Below are 16,481 nucleotides of genomic sequence, written 5' to 3'. Positions count from 1 at the left end.
CCTGTGTACGCGGTGACGTTGCTGACGCAGGAAAAGCAGGGCCGCGGCGGTGTAATGATGAAGAGGGGCGGGATTCTCTGTGTCTTTGAAGGGATCCGCCCACGGAGGTCCTCAGCAGCGCGGGAAACTTTACTCCAGGCGGCCGGTGGCCATCTTGATCACGATTCCCTGACAGCAAGCAGGGTGTTGCAAAGTCCAATAAATCACAGTCCACAAATACGATTTTCTCTCTGGGGGTAGCGCAACACAGTACAGCGTCTCTGATTCCTCCCAGGCACAATTTCAATCCACCGGCTTGGAAATAAAGGGTACAGTCCTCGCAATACGGTGGTGGAATAGTTAAAGCACACAGTTCACACTTCTCTGCACTGTAGAAGTATGCGGATCCTGTTCGTGACGCCAAAAAGAGCGATGCAGTGTCCCAGGGGGTCAGTAGTGTATGCTGGGCTTTGTAGTGCAGATTGACTCACTAACCTGGGATCCACTGTCGTCTTCAATTGGGGCAAATACTGGAACAGGCAGGTATTTAACAGTTCGTGACGCCAGTGTCAATTAAACGGTGACACGCCGTGTATGGTATTGTAGAAGAATGAAGCAAGCATAGGATAGCCAACAAAAACTGGAACATTTACTGAATATCAGTGACTACAGCTGGTTCTTGGGAGTACAGAATGGCCGGTCTTAGCAAGGCATTATACAGAGTGTTGGTTACAGGAGATGCAGTACAGGCGGCTTGCACACTATTCCTGACTGGTCCTGAAACATGTGACTTTCTCTCCAAGGTCTAATGCCCTATAGCTGGCGTATCCTTGAAGCTGTCCTTATCTAGTACCTCCTCTGTTATCTTGAGTACCTCTTGCTTTAGCAGATTGGCCTCTGTGGTATTCTGTGTCTTCAGGCTGATTAGCTATGCCCTTCTGACTTCTATGCATACGGACTCAGGAGGGAAACCCTCTCTGCACTGAGTCTGGAAACTTCTCAACTTCCTGAGCTAGGCCCTAGCCTATTTATACTGAACTGGGGGCTCCCTCTGCTGGCTGTTATAAGGATTGCCGGTAACCGGCCTGACTGGCTTAAAGGGAACTACACACTCAAATCTAGCAGTGTCGGGTAGCCTACCCGTATGCTGCACATGTGCAATACACATCATGGGACACCAACTGGCACGGCACATGGATTTGATCATGTTGGGTTTGTCCTTTTTTAATTGCACATTTTACACAGGAGCACTTGATCAGTTAATAATGAATTAATAATATGCAATTATGGAATATGAACAGTAATATGGATCTGAGATCATGTATTAATATGTCACTGTCATCGCTGTTAGCACTTGATGTTTTTAATGATACAGAATTTGCTTTATAATCATGGATTCACTTTGTAATCCACCAATACACCAATTATGGAACACTTATGTACACAGCTATATTTAAATGTGTTGGAGCACTATTATCACTAGCTTGACAAAGGCTCCATTGAGAGAGCTGAATGCTGCATTGCTGTTGGGTGTAATAAAGTATTCACCAGAAGAGCGGAGTGCTGCCTTACTTTATTTGCTCTCTCTCTATCTATCTATCTATCTAAATAATATTAAATAGAGCATAGTCGCTGGCTATGAAAAGTTTTCTAATAAACTTTGTGGTTTAATATGTTGCTAGTTTCAACATATTTGTTCTCAGTGAATTTTACAATATGGTACAGCCAGACCCTCATCAGCGTGTTTGCAGTAAAATCGCGTGGCTGTTGATTGCACTGTTCTTAGCTGAGAAGTGGATACAAAGGGAATCTGTCACCAGCGACCACCCTATCCAGCCATAGACGCATAACTGTGGTTCACCTGATTACAATGCTATTTTTCTTTTGTAGATCTGAGGCTCCATTCCCGAGTTATGATACTTTTGTTTAATATGAAAGACCTTTGGTGCAGTGAGGGAGTTACCATTGCTCCTGTGGCATCAAAGCTCTACACCTTTCTGTGTTCAATCAAAGCAGCCAGGGAGCAGCTGGCCACAGAATGGAGAGAAGCTTGGGTGCAACAAGTACAATAGTGACACCTTTATTGCACCAAAGGATTCATTTGCATATTAAAGGGTTTCTGTCACCAGATTTAACCGTATTAAACTAGCTGACATTAGCGATGTGCTAATTTCAGCTAAACCTAATAAGCCTATTCCTACTTTTATCTATGCCCCGGTTAGGCCAGAAATTAAACTTTTATAATATGCTAATTAGCCTCTGGGAGCGGGGGGGGGGGGGGGGGGCGTTGTTCCTGCTCCTAGAGGCTCCGTTATCCCACCTTTGTCGCCTCCCTCCAAGTCCTTCCCATAATATGCACACGAGTTCAGGTATTAGCCCAAGACGCGTTTTGGAACATTCACCTTGTTCCTTCTTCAGTGGTAGAGTGTCCGCAAACCGTGAGTAAGAATAATACCTGAACTCGTGTGCATATTCTGGGAAGATACTCAATATAGACGTTTCAACTCCTGCATAGATATCTATGAGGGATACTGGGACTTTAACTCTTGCACAGATATTTATGAGAGATCTGAGTGTCTGAGTATAAGGCCTCTTTCACACGGGCGTTGCGGGAAAAGGTGCGGGTGCGTTGCGGGAACATGCATGATTTTTCAGCGCGAGTTCAAAACATTGCGTTGCGTTTTGCACGCGCGTGAGAAAAATCGGCATGTTTGGTACCCAAACCCGAACTTCTGTGAAGAATGTGTTCTGTAGATTGTATTATTTCCCTTTATAACATGGGTATAAGGGAAAATAATAGCATTCTGGATACAGACTGGAGTGGTTAAAAAAATAATAAAAAAAGTTAAACTCGCCTTAATCAACTTGCTCGCGCAGCCGGCATCTCTTCTGTCTTCTTTTTTGCTGTGTGCAGGAAAAGGACCTGTAGTGACGTCACTCCGGTCATCACATGGTCCTTCACATGATATTTTACCATGGTGATGGATCATGTGAAGGACCATGTGATGACCGGAGTGATGTCACCACAGGTCCTTTTCCTGCACACAGCAAAAAAAAAGACAGAAGAGATGCCGGCTGCGCGAGCAAGTGGATTAAGGTGAGTTTAATTCTTTTTTATTTATTTTTTTAACCCCTCCAGCGCTATTCTATGCATTCTGTATTCAGAATGCTATTATTTTATCTTATAACCATGTTATAAAAGAAAATAATAATAATCGGATCTCCATCTGGGTTGTCTCCTAGCAACCGTGCGTGAAAATCGCACCGCAATCGCACTTGCTTGCAGATGCTTGCGATTTTTACGCAACCCCATTCATTTCTATGGGGCCTGCGTTATGTGAAAAACGCACAAAGAGGAGCATGCTGCGATTTTCACGCAACGCACAAGTGATGCGTGAAAATCACTGCTTGTGTTTACAGCCCCATAGAAATTAATGGTTCAGGATTCAGTGCGGGTGCAATGCATCGCATCCGCGCGGAATACTCGCCCGTGTACAAGGGGCCTAAGGAGTCAGCTCTCAGCTTGTGATAAAAACTCTGGATGTACATTGGACACCACCTGGACAAATATATCATATGTCCTAATGGTGATTTATTGGGAACTATAGATATATAGCCCATTTGATGCTCAAATAGTGGGATATACTACATCTGCATAAAAACTGGACACAAAGTAATATTGGAACGCAATGGGAGGCATTCGGAAAAATCTAGAGCTGCAACAACATTGCAATACAACAAGTGCCACCTATTAATGCATAACTGCAGAGACATTTGAGACATAATGTACACCCACTGAGAGAATGCTGGTGGAGTAAATCGCTATTGTGCAATATTCACCTTGGAAATTGAGTGCAATATAGATTTTGGAAATTGAGCAAACCAAGTGGATATTTTGGAATTTGGTAAAATTCACTCATTAATAGTGAACGCACTTCCAGATTTCCCACTATAGGATATATATGAACTTTGTTTTTAATTATTTTTATAATGTGTATTTTTGCTGTTTTTACCTTTTCTTATTTTATGTTGATTATTTATATGTGAATGGCCTATGAAATAAATAGTTTCTCAGTGATCCCAGAGTGCCAATCTCTGTCAACACTTTTAATTGGATATTCTAAGAAGTGATCAAAAGATCTCCAGGGGCTGCAATAACAAGTTTTTCCCATTTTTATGAATCCATATTTTCTATTATGAAAAGAATCCACAGGGCACAGTCATCTGGCCCACTACTTCTTGTCTCCACAGGTCACAGGGAATGTGCAGAAATGTTAATAGCTTACGGAGCAGACATTGAAAAAGAACTGCAAAACAGGGGTACCCCGCTTTATTTAGCCTGTGCCCATCAGAAAACAGACTGCGTCAGAAGACTCCTGGAGTTAGGTAACCAATACTTTGTGAAGAAATGAATGAATGAACAGTCCATCCACCTTACTGGTATTGTATAATTGATCATGGTGCATAGTAGTATACATAGTAGCTATAATTTTTAGGTAAGGTCTATTTATACCTAGGACTGTGAGGAGGGGATATCCTCGATGTCTAGAGGAAATAAGGTTTCTACACAAACATAGAAGAGGATTCTTTATGGTATGGCTACATTTACACTCGCGTTTTGGCTTTCTGTTTGTGAGATCCGTTCAGGGCTCTTACAAGCGGTCCAAAACGGATCAGTGTTGCCCTAATGCATTATGAAAGGAAAAGGATCCGCTCAGAATGCATCAGTTTGGCTGCGTTCAGTCACCATTCCGCTCTGGAGGTGGACACCAAAGACGCCGCCTCTTGAAGGGCAATTATCCTTCCAGTTTCAGACTAAATCCCTGGACCGCTGCCCAGTTTCAAGAAATAAATTGACCATACCAGCGTCCAATGGTTGAGACTTCTATTGTCTTCTGTTCTTACTAATGAGAAACCCCTTCTAAGATGGTGATAGAACCTTTTGTACACATGTTGGATGGCCTATACTAGCAGTGATGGCTAACCTTGGCACTCCAGCTGTGATGAAACTACGACTCCCAGCATGCTCCATTTATTTCTATAGAGTTCTGAGAGCAGCCAAGCAAGCGGGGCATCTTGGGAGTTGTAGTTTTACCACAGCTGGAGTGCCAAGGTTAGCCATCACTGGCCTATAGTCATGTGTACAGGTCTGGGTATGATAAGATCATTGGCCTTTAAATGCCTTTAAATCCATCCTAGTACAGCCAAGCCTTTTTATATACTGGTTTACAAGACTGTACATAATATTCCATGTGCGGTCTGATTTGTGATCTGTATAATGATATATTGCTAAAATAGAATAATTTAAAATGGTACATCACATTTAGTATCAACATTCCATTTATGGTTGTATGTATATATATTGGATCCAATTGATCCCTTCTTCTCTCCACATTCAAATTCAATATACCATATGGTTATGTATATAGCAGTTACTGTTGATCTCTATCACATATACAGTATGATGTGGTTTATAATATATGATAAAACCATATATCCTTCTAATTATTCCGATCTTAATAGTGATATTCTTCTTATTTTTCAATCCAAATAGTCCACACTATGAGTGTAGTATCTTTACTTATCGCGCATATAGATATACTGTTTGTTATATATATTATGCCCATATTTCTTCTAAATCTTCATTAGATTATTTTCTCCATTCACCTTTATATTGATAACAATTCTTCTTTAGTGATATGCCCCTAACTTAACATTATGTACTTATCTTGCATATCTAGGACTTTTTTGATGCATCACATTATTTTATTTCCCTTTGAAGCAGCTGCCTGGCACTGGTTATTAAGAGTTCAGTTTGCTGTCCACCAATACCTTATCCCCAAATTCCTTTTGAGTGTCCGTTTTTAAGCCTCTTTTACACATCAGTTTTTTCCTCAGTGTTTGGTCAGTGATTTTCATCAGTGATTGGGAATAAAACCAGGTCTGGTTGGTTTGGTTAAAATAGACAGAACAGGAGCAAATCTTTCTGTTATACTTTGTGAGCTAAAACCAGGAGTGAAACCTCCAATCATTGATTGAAATCACTGACCAAATACGGACATCGGAATGAGGCTTTACCCAGTGTTTTACCATTTTTGGCGTAATGATGTAAGGACCTTCTCTTCTGTATATGAGGTTTGGCACAGAAAGTGACCTCCTGCATGGGCACACAACACTTAAGGGATTTGCTACACTGTGGATAGGGATGCCTTCAAATAACAGCAGCATTTTATGATCTAAACCAAATTTAGTTCTTCTTCTAGGTGCAGATGTAAACCATGGGAGACAGCGGGACACTCCACTGCATGCTGCAGCTAGAAGAACAAGCGAACAGATTGTCAAACTGCTTATTGATTATGGAGCTAATGTCAAGTATAAAAACATGGAGGGCAAATACCCCATTGAACTATCAGTATCCAGGAGTCCAGTAGAGCGAGCCCTTCTGGTTGCAGAAGGTAATAATTCAGATTCATGCCATGTTAATGTCACTTATCTATATAGTCTTTTCTCTTGTATATAAAGAGTAGCTGTCACCTCTCCTGATATGTCTGCTGCAGTAACTACTTATATTCCTCATGTAGTAACAATTCTGGAGCATGCTTTCATATTTCACTGTTGTGATATTTCTCCGCAATTCCTACTACAAGGTTATGAATGAATTGCCAGAAGTCTTCAATATATTTGTGTTACCAGTTGGGTGTGTGTCCCTGCACAGTTTGACACTATTCAATCAGTACTGTCAGTGACGCACTGTGCAGAGACACCCCCCAACTAGTAACGATTAGTTGGACCTTTAGTACAGACTCCTGGCAGTTGATTCATTGCACATGAACGTGCCGTGTTTTGTGGTCCGCAAATTGCCCATCATAAAAATGCCTATTCTTGTCCGCAAAGCAGACAAAAATAGGACATGCTCTATAATTTTTGAGGGGTCACGGAACGAAGCAACGGATGCGGACACCAATATTTTAGTGGGGTGGCATGTAAGAGTGTAAGCATGATTTACCAATGTAATTGAATGTAGAGTGTAAATTGCCTGCTATAATTCGTTTGGTCAGTAGATCGCAGCAAAGGACTAATCTACATTCAAGTTTACTATAGAGAAAATTCTTATATTCATTCAAGTCAAAATACCGATAATTTAGGGGCAGGCTAGGACTCTCAGAAGGGTTATGGCGAACTGTAAATGCAGGTTTGAGGCTGCACTTTGAAAATGACTTGCTGCATCACGACACCCTGTGAAGGGGAGGGGTTTCCTGGTAGAGCAGGAAGAGACCAGACGGAGGCTGCCTGGTGAATGCTGAGGACATCAGGAGAGAACCTCTCTGGAGCCAGAAACGGATTTGCGGCTCACAGGGGAGACGGACACCAGCCCCAAGTTAGACACTTGTAGCGTCGGCCCCAGGAAGCACATGGCTGATGGTCCGGTTTATGCTGGAGTGAACTAGAGGATCAAGGAAAAGCCCCAAGAGACTGCCAAGAACTGTAAGTGCAGCTCTGCCGCATCACACCTCGTTGTACTGTACCAGTGACACTTTGGGGACATATAAGAAAGCGGCAAGATATAGACTTCACTTTGTTGGATTAGAAATAGTATTGCACAATACTTAAAGGGAACCTGTCACCAGTTTTATGGTGTCCTAACTAAAGGCAACATAAATAAGTGACTGATTCGCTTAGCAAAATGCTGGGTCACTTTCTTTAATTGACCCAGTCAATCTGCCAACATCTTGTATTGAAAAGCTCCAGCTGATTATGATGAGTCATGAATATTTATGAGCTCCTGACTCTCCCCGCCCACCTGCTGCTGAATGACAGTTTGTTTCCATAGGAATCAGCAGCAGGGAGCAGGGGAGTGGCTCTAGCTCTGAATTAAATATACGCCGGACTCAATGACATCACGCCGGACTCGAATCAGTCCATTAGCATGCGGCATCTTTGTGTGTATATTATGAGGTAACCATCTGTCACACCAGTAAGTGAATACATCTAAGGCACTTTTTAGTAGTTAATGATTGTATATAATTAGTTAGATTATAATCAAATATCCACATGACAGGTTCCCTTTAAGGATGCACCCCAAAGAAAATGCTGCTTTATGGACTGTGGGGGAATATTTTGCAATAGCTAGTTTAGCATTAGGCAGTATTACTGTTACTGTTTAATTTATGCTCTGTTGTTGTCCTGTGTATACAGACGTGGACAAAATTGTTGGTACCCTTTGGTCAATGAAAGAAAAAGTCACAATGGTCACAGAAATAACTTTAATCTGACAAAAGTAATAATAAATTAAAATTCTATAAATGTTAACCAATGAAAGTCAGACATTGTTTTTCAACCATGCTTCAACAGAATTATGTAAAAAAATAAACTCATGAAACAGGCATGGACAAAAATGATGGTACCCCTAACTTAATATTTTGTTGCGCAACCTTTTGAGGCAATCACTGCAATCAAACGCTTCCTGTAACTGTCAATGAGACATCTGCACCTCTCAGCAGGTATTTTGGCCCACTCCTCATGAGCAAACTGCTCCAGTTGTGTCCGGTTTGAAGGGTGCCTTTTCCAGACTGCATGTTTCAGCTCCTTCCAAAGATGCTCAATAGGATTGAGGTCAGGGCTCATAGAAGGCCACTTTAGAATAGTCCAATTTTTTCCTCTTAGCCATTCTTGGGTGTTTTTAGCGGTGTGTTTTGGGTCATTGTCCTGTTGCAAGACCCATGACCTGCGACTGAGACCAAGCTTTCTGACACTGGCTAGTACATTTCTCTCTAGAATTCCTTGATAGTCTTGAGATTTCATTGTACCCTGCACAGATTCAAGACACCCTGTGCCAGACGCAGCAAAGCAGCCCCAGAACATAACAGAGCCTCCTCCATGTTTCACAGTAGGGACAGTGTTCTTTTCTTGATATGCTTCATTTTTTCGTCTGTGAACATACAGCTGATGTGCCTTGGCAAAAACTTCGATTTTTGTCTCATCTGTCCACAGGACATTCTCCCAGAAGCTTTGTGGCTTGTCAACATGTAGTTTGGCATATTCCAGTCTTGCTTTTTTATGATTCGTTTTCAACAATGGTGTCCTCCTTGGTCGTCTCCCATGTAGTCCACTTTGGCTCAAACAACGACGGATGGTGCGATCTGACACTGATGTTCCTTGAGCATGAAGTTCACCTTGAATCTCTTTAGAAGTCTTTCTAGGCTCTTTTGTTACCATTCGGATTATCCGTCTCTTAGATTTGTCATCAATTTTCCTCCTGCGGCCACGTCCAGGGAGGTTGGCTACAGTCCCATGGATCTTAAACTTATGAATAATATGTGCAACTGTACTCACAGGAACATCTAGTTGCTTGGAGATGGTCTTATAGCCTTTACCTTTAACATGCTTGTCTATAATTTTCTTTCTGATCTCTTGAGACAGCTCTTTCCTTTGCTTCCTCTGGTCCATGTCGAGTGTGGTACACACCATATCACCAAACAACACAGTGATTACCTGGAGCCATATATATAGGCCCAATGGCTGATTACAAGGTTGTAGACACCTGTGATGCTAATTAGTGGACACACCTTGAATTAACATGTCCCTTTGGTCACATTATGTTCTGTGTTTTCTAGGGGTACCATCATTTTTGTCCATGCCTGTTTCATGAGTTTATTTTTTTACATAATTCTGTTGAAGCATGGTTGAAAAACAATGTCTGACTTTCATTGGTTAACATTTATAGAATTTTAATTTATTATTACTTTTGTCAGATTAAAGTTATTTCTGTGACCATTGTGACTTTTTCTTTCATTGACCAAAGGGTACCAACAATTTTGTCCACGTCTGTATATGCCTAGCCACTTATCCATTACTACTGTTCAGTATATTTTACTACTGGGAAAGAACCGTTGTCTGTGTCTGTATGGCATCGTGTACCCTCTGTACCTGTGGACCCAGCCCTCGGTTTTCTTTAATTTGGCGCTGCGAGCAGGGTAAATTTGATTGCCATGCAGAACCCGACCGGTTCCAAGGCGGCTCCGCCGTGGCCCCCATCACCCCTCCTGCTGTTGGGGTAGCTCCGACCATGTGTTTGCCCGCGCAGGCGCAATGTTGAACCAGCTAGTGCGGTTTGACGGACAAAATATATATATATATATACATATATATATATATTAGTGTCTCTATAGTCTGAGACCCATAGTTTTTGGGTGATTGTCTTAGGTAGGGTATCCTTTTTGTGGGATGAGATGACTGTTTTATTTCCACTATTTTGGGGTGCGTATGACTTTTTGATCACTTGGTGTTGCACTTTTAGTGATGTAAGGTGACAAAAAATTGCTTTTTTGACAGCGTTTTTATTTAATTTTTTTGACTGTGTTCACCTGAGGGGTTAGGTTATGTAATATTTTTATAGAGCAGGTTGTTACAGACGCGGCGATACCTAATATGTTCTTTTTGTTGTTGTTACATTTAACACAATAAAAGCATTTTTGAAACAAAAAAAAATCATGTTTTAGTGTTACCATAGTTTTTTGGGCAATTTGTTGGGCGATTGCCTTAGGTAGGGGATCATTTTTGCGGGATGAGTTGACTGTTAGATTGGTATTATTTTGCGCCGCATACGCCTTTTTGATCACTTGGTGTTGCACTTTTAGTGATGTAATATGACAGTAGCACAGTTTTTATTTTTTTTACGATGTTAACCTAAAGGGGTTAGGTCATGTGACATTTTTATAGAGCCGGTCGATACGGACGCGGTGATATCTAATATGTCTACTTTTCTTTTTTTCCAATTTTTTTTTTTTACTTTATTTTGGGAAAAGGACGCTTTTTATTTTATTTTTTACTTGAAAATATTTTTTTTTTTCACTTTCTTTTTTATCCCACTCTGGGACTTCAACTTTTGGGGGTCTGATCCCCTTTACAATGCATTACAATACTTCTGTATTGTAATGCATTGGCTGTAAGTGTATTACACACTGTAATACACTTACAGCTTCCGCCTATGAGATCTATGGGGCTGGATCACACAGGCTCTCCCGGAAGGCAGCCATGATGCCTAAGGAAAGCATCGGGCTGCCTTCCCTGCCATGGGGTCCCCGTCACACCAGCGCGGGGATTCCATGGACATCGGCACCTGTGAGGATACCGCTAGTTCCGCTCTCACTGCTGACCGCGGCCGTGCAAGGGTTAATGCGCTGGCACCTGTGTTTTCAAGGTTTAATCACATATATTCTCTTTTGTGGTTGTGAAGATACTGCATAGGGATTTTTGATTCCTCTGATGTAAAATCATTGTTTCCTTCTTGACTGCTGGGCAGTACAGTAGCTCAGGGGTTAGCATTGCAGCCGTGCAGCTCTGGGGATTTGGACTCCAATCTAATAAAGGACAATATCAGGCCGGATAACAGGCCGAACTGGATGGACAAATGTTTTTTTTCGGCCTTATGTACTATGTTACTATGTTATCTGCATGGGGTTTGTGTGTTCTGCCCATGTTTGTATGGGTTTCCTCCAGGTACTCTGGTTTCCTCGCACACTTCAAAGCCATTCTGAGAGATTACTTGACTACCTATGAATATTGACCCTGGTGGGTGGGTGGTTGTATTGAGTATAATGAAACTTTACACTTATAGAGAATATGCTTATTAGTCCATAAGCCTAAGTAATACTATATCTCTGAGAAACCAATTTCCTAAGCTGTATCTTCTATTTCTTCTATAGGTCCTGCTTCCCTGGCTCAATTATGTCGTCTAAGTATTCGAAAAGTGTTGGGATCGTCATGTCTTCAAGTGGTTCCCCGGCTTCAGTTACCGAACAGACTAATACAATTTTTGTTATATCGATAGATGTTCCTATAACTACACCAGTGTTTTCCTAACTCCTCTATGATCACGAGATAAACATGATTTTATCAGCGCTAAAACCCCAAAAATGTGCTAAAAACTGTCTATCTTTTAGTTTTCTTTTAGTTTTAGTGTCTATCTTTTAGACAATTTTCAAGGGATCTTAACTATCTACCTCTTCCCAGACACTCAAAATTAAAACCTACAAGCCACTAACCAACTTGATGTTATTGCCATTGGGAGGAGGGGGTAAGAAACTGCTTGGTGACTGTCATGAGAATCTTCTTTAGCTGAGGATTCCCATAAGTAAAAATGGAAGATTACTAGTAAATCCAGTCAAACCTTCAGATTTTAGCTGAACATGTCCTTAAACTACAATGCCACCTTGTTAGCAGGGTTCTCTGACTATAATTAGTGGTGGGCGCGAATAATCAAATCGTGAATTTTATTGTGAATATCGCCACTTCGAGAATTAGCTTTTCATCTGAACCCATGACCAGCATATTGTCGAGTCGTTCTCCTCCCAATCTCCCCCCCATTCCCAAACCAATAAAGACACAACTCCACAAGTGGATTTTATTGGCCACAGCAGCCATTTTATTAATAACAAAAATACAATAAATAATAACCAGCCCAAGGCCTTCCCATCTGGAAGGCCTGCCCAAGAACCTTCCCAAGAACACCGAAAAACCCTGAGAAAAATATAACAGCACGAGGAGGGTCCTAGGAGCCCCGTAAACCTGACGGGTAACTGCCCCGCCCCCTCAATTAAATTACCTCTAGCCGATAAACGCCAGCTCAGAGGCATAAACCGGTGACCATGGGCAACAACCGTGTGCAGATACCCACCATATCACATCCCATAATCCAATACCTGGGGAGTCCAGAGCCCCCTTGGCTCCCTCCCCACCACGCCAGAGCCACCATAACCACCAACTCCAAGGACCCACCACTGCCCTGGCCACTATGACAAGAAACCAGTCCCTGCCAGACCAAACTAAAATCCACGTCCGCTCAGCCCCAAAAACCACAAACATCCAGAACACGAGACCACCTCCTGCAAACCGCAGCCCTGTGGGTGGGTGGGGGCTGCTGCAAATCTACTTTCTCCACAAGATGGCCCCCTTTCCCGCCCTTGCCACCCTTTATAAACCCTATACCCCGCCCCTAGCGCACCGTCCCCGTCCCCCCCAGCACCACCAATTAAACCCATAGGTCCCAAAAAACTCCACTCCCTCCAAGTCTCTGTTATGCCAGGCCTACCCCCAGGCTTGCAGTCCTAAGTCCCCCCATTCCCAACCCAATAAAGACACAACTCCGCAAGTGGATTTTATTGGCCACAGCAGCCATTTTATTAATAACATAAATACAATAAATAACATAAATAATAACCAACCCAAGGCCTTCCCACCTGGAAGGCCCACCCAAGAACCTTCCCAAGAACACTGATTTCCGATATGTAATGACCCCTAGAAAAAAGAGTGTAAATAAATGTTTTGCAAAGAATGTACACTGGTGTTTTTGGCATAAGTTATGCCAGAATTCTGACACATTTTTTTCCCCGCATTGTTTTTTTTTTTTTTTTTCATGATCTTTCATTAGTATTTATGTGGTTTATTTTGTCTGCTTGAATTCACTGGTGAAGAACATGACAATCTGGCAAGAGTGTATAGTGGGTCCTTTAAAAACCGTCAGAGATGACTCCCTGTCTTACTGTACTCTTACCTTGACAGACAGAACATGCATGCTGAGTTCAATTTAGGCTCTCAAGTCTGCTGGGCTCTGGTATCTGCCTAGTTTTGATGTCAGTAACTAGAATTGAGGAAAGTTTTGGTTTCTCTTGATTCCTGCTTTTATGTATAGAGAACCAATTATTTCTCAGTAGCATGTAGAAGCAGTGGTATACAAAGAAACTACGCCAGACTAGTTGTAGGATTGTAGTAAATATGGCCTCCATTGTGATCGCTCCATGCAGTACTTCCAGTCTATATTTTTGGGAATGTCCAGCCATAAAAATTGTTTAAAAAACACTTAAGGTCCTTTTACAAGGACTGATGTGTCAGGCAATTATCAGGAACAAACCAGGCTTTCCCAATAATTGCCTGATTAGTAGAGGTGTGAAAAACAAAGTGTAGCAGCACAACGGAAAAAAGGGTAAATACCGTTGCTTAATGTGGTGGTGCCAGCCGTGTCGGGAGTCAGTCCTGAGCTCCCCCAGACATAGGTACACTTGTAAAGAAAACCGTAGCATGTTTTTAATTAAGTTCTGTACCCAACCTAATGGCTGTGATTTATTATTTATTAATTAATATTTTTTTATCTTTTACAGAAATCTGCACTATTGATGGGACCTGGGGACATAAACTGAGAAGAGACCGAGATACAGGAAGTTTACACGGTAGCTATCTTATTTGCATTAAATTGAAAGAGATCTTAAATACCTCGGTTTGTTTTATCCAATCGCCCCTTTGGAGGGGCAACCATATAGTCTGGTGACATTTTGGTTCTATTAGGGCCTAGAGGTAATTAGAAACAAAATGTTTCTTATTATATGGATTCTGAAGTTTATGCCATGATTGGGAGTTAGAGTTACACTACTTTAGCCCATTACCTATATGGTTTAAAAAAAGAAAGGCTGGTTTGAATAGGACGGCCTGGTTGGGGTTAGGGGGTTAACCCGGGGACGGGTAACCCAACCACCCGACTAGGCTGGTCAGCTGTGGTTGGAATAGAGGAGGGGCGTTCCTCTTATCAAATGGAGGATACGCCCACCTTGAACTGACTGTTATGTGCCCGTGGCGGGTACGTCTACCCCATATTTCAGGTGTGGTGAGATGTGCCACCCATTAGGGCACTAGAGTGGTTCTGTGAGGGAGGGTAATGACCCACACTTGATCAGGGGGTTTATGACCCACACTTGATCAGGATGGGGGACGCCCCCCCCCATAGAATGAACATATGAGCCCTCTACTACTGTCTAACCATGAAGCTGAACTTAACAAAAATGGGACCAGGTACTCTACCTTTGAAGCATGGTTAAATAGCGGACTCCTAGCTTTTTGATATTTTCTGGTACATTTTTACAACTGGCCCCCATGGATCCTGTGGACGAAAGGCTGGGTTGCCATTATCAATATGGGTGTCAAATAAGAACAGCTATTAATTATGGTATAACCAACTGAGATATATAAAATAAAATAGAATATGCTACTAAATAATATGAATGCCGCACTGATCAAACTGAGAGAAAGGTTGCGGCAATATATTATAAGAAGAGCGAAATCAGGGCTGTTTACTACGTTTCCATGGTACCGGCTGGAGACACACTGCGCAGGAACAGGGAGCCTGATGTCATATCCGGTAGCTGCGTGTGTGCGGGGTATGTTCTATGCAGACGGCATGAGATAGCATCGCATCTTATTCACGATGGCGCACATGCGCCCTAGGTATAGAGGAACGCTGAGCAGAGCATGTACTTCCGTTGGATATATACTAAATGGATGGTCTCCTTAGCGAAATGTTCCCCAGGTTCTCATCAAGTACTGCAGTAAGTACGTTCATTATGTATTATGAAGAATCATGTTTGGAATAAGGTGTTTAATAGCCCCCAAAGTTGGGAAACACAGAGAGAGGTGGCACATATTTTGAATATGTCATTGCTAATTAACACACTTAATTGGGTCATGTGACCTATCTGAGAGGGTATATGTATTTGGCTTTGTTCAGATTGTTAGTTGGTTGAAAAAGACCACACAGGTCGAAACGTCGCATTGTGTTGATGAATAAACCTTTGGAAATTGAAGACTGGAGATTGCTGCGGTTTTCTTTACAAGTGTACCTGATTAGTAGAGGAGTTTGGGCTGCATATATGCAGCAATCACCTTCGCTTGAGCGACTTTGTGGCTATAGAAAATCATTGTTCTTGGACAGTAGATCCGTTTACACGACACGATCTGCTGCTCAGGAGCAATGATTTTTGGTTCTGGCAGAACAACATGTCGGGAACGAGCATTTTTTACAAAAACTCACCCCCAATAATTATCAGTCTGTGTAAAAGGACCTTTGGATTGCATAAAAACATGCACAAAATTCCCACTTTACTGATACCCACCACTTCCATTTTGACACTTTCTGGGTCTTCCGCCAGTCTTGTGCGGCAGGCTGTTCCCCCAGGGGTGATCGAATCACAGTGTTTGGGAATGCTGAGTGGTATGTTGTGGCGCTAATAGTTTGTGTCACGATGCACCTACCTGGACACTGTTGCTCCCCGGGGTTAGACTTTGTAGCGACAAAGGAGTTGTAGTTGGTGGAGTAAGTAGAGTCCAGACTTAGTGAAGTTTAATGGTTTTACTTGAATAAACTTGCAATGAAATTGTGTCATCCAAACAATATGTGATCTTTCTCTTGGGTCCGGCAGGCTTAAGGGTAAACTGACAGGTAAACTTGAATACTTTGCTTTATCTCTCTGTTGCTGTGCTAGTCTCTGGCTTCAGCCTGGTTCTTGTCAGCTTCAGGTACTGTGGATCCAAGCCGCAAGCAAGTCCTTGGCATTCAAGGTAAACAACCATGGGAGAAACTGCAGCGGCTTCTGCCTTGGAGTACGTTGCGGTTTATGACAGAGACAAAATCTGCCATGTGAATGTGTCATTAAAGATAGACTCTCAACAAGAATATC

General features: G+C 42.1%; 1 protein-coding gene across 2 annotated transcripts in view; it reads left to right on the top strand.

Annotated features, from left to right (window-relative positions):
• The window catches only part of ASB11 (ankyrin repeat and SOCS box containing 11), an 89,293-nt gene that overhangs the window by 40,718 nt on the left and 32,094 nt on the right, over positions 1–16,481 (top strand). The window contains exons 5-7 of one of the 2 annotated variants that reach the window (XR_006388123.1): positions 4,231–4,365; positions 6,243–6,434; positions 11,685–14,204. Coding sequence is in view for 1 of the 2 variants with exons in the window: in XM_044283717.1 (XP_044139652.1) it covers positions 4,231–4,365; positions 6,243–6,434; positions 11,685–11,809 (452 nt within the window). In the remaining variant the exon portion in view is untranslated. Of the gene's footprint in view, positions 1–4,230; positions 4,366–6,242; positions 6,435–11,684; positions 15,609–16,481 lie in introns of those variants that run through there. The other variant, XM_044283717.1, reaches the window with a different exon arrangement.

The sequence above is a fragment of the Bufo gargarizans genome, chromosome 3 (genome assembly GCF_014858855.1).
Source record: "Bufo gargarizans isolate SCDJY-AF-19 chromosome 3, ASM1485885v1, whole genome shotgun sequence".
NCBI lineage: Eukaryota > Metazoa > Chordata > Amphibia > Anura > Bufonidae > Bufo > Bufo gargarizans.
Note: the sequence above shows the minus strand (reverse complement) of the source record. Positions and strands in the feature narration are given on the sequence as shown.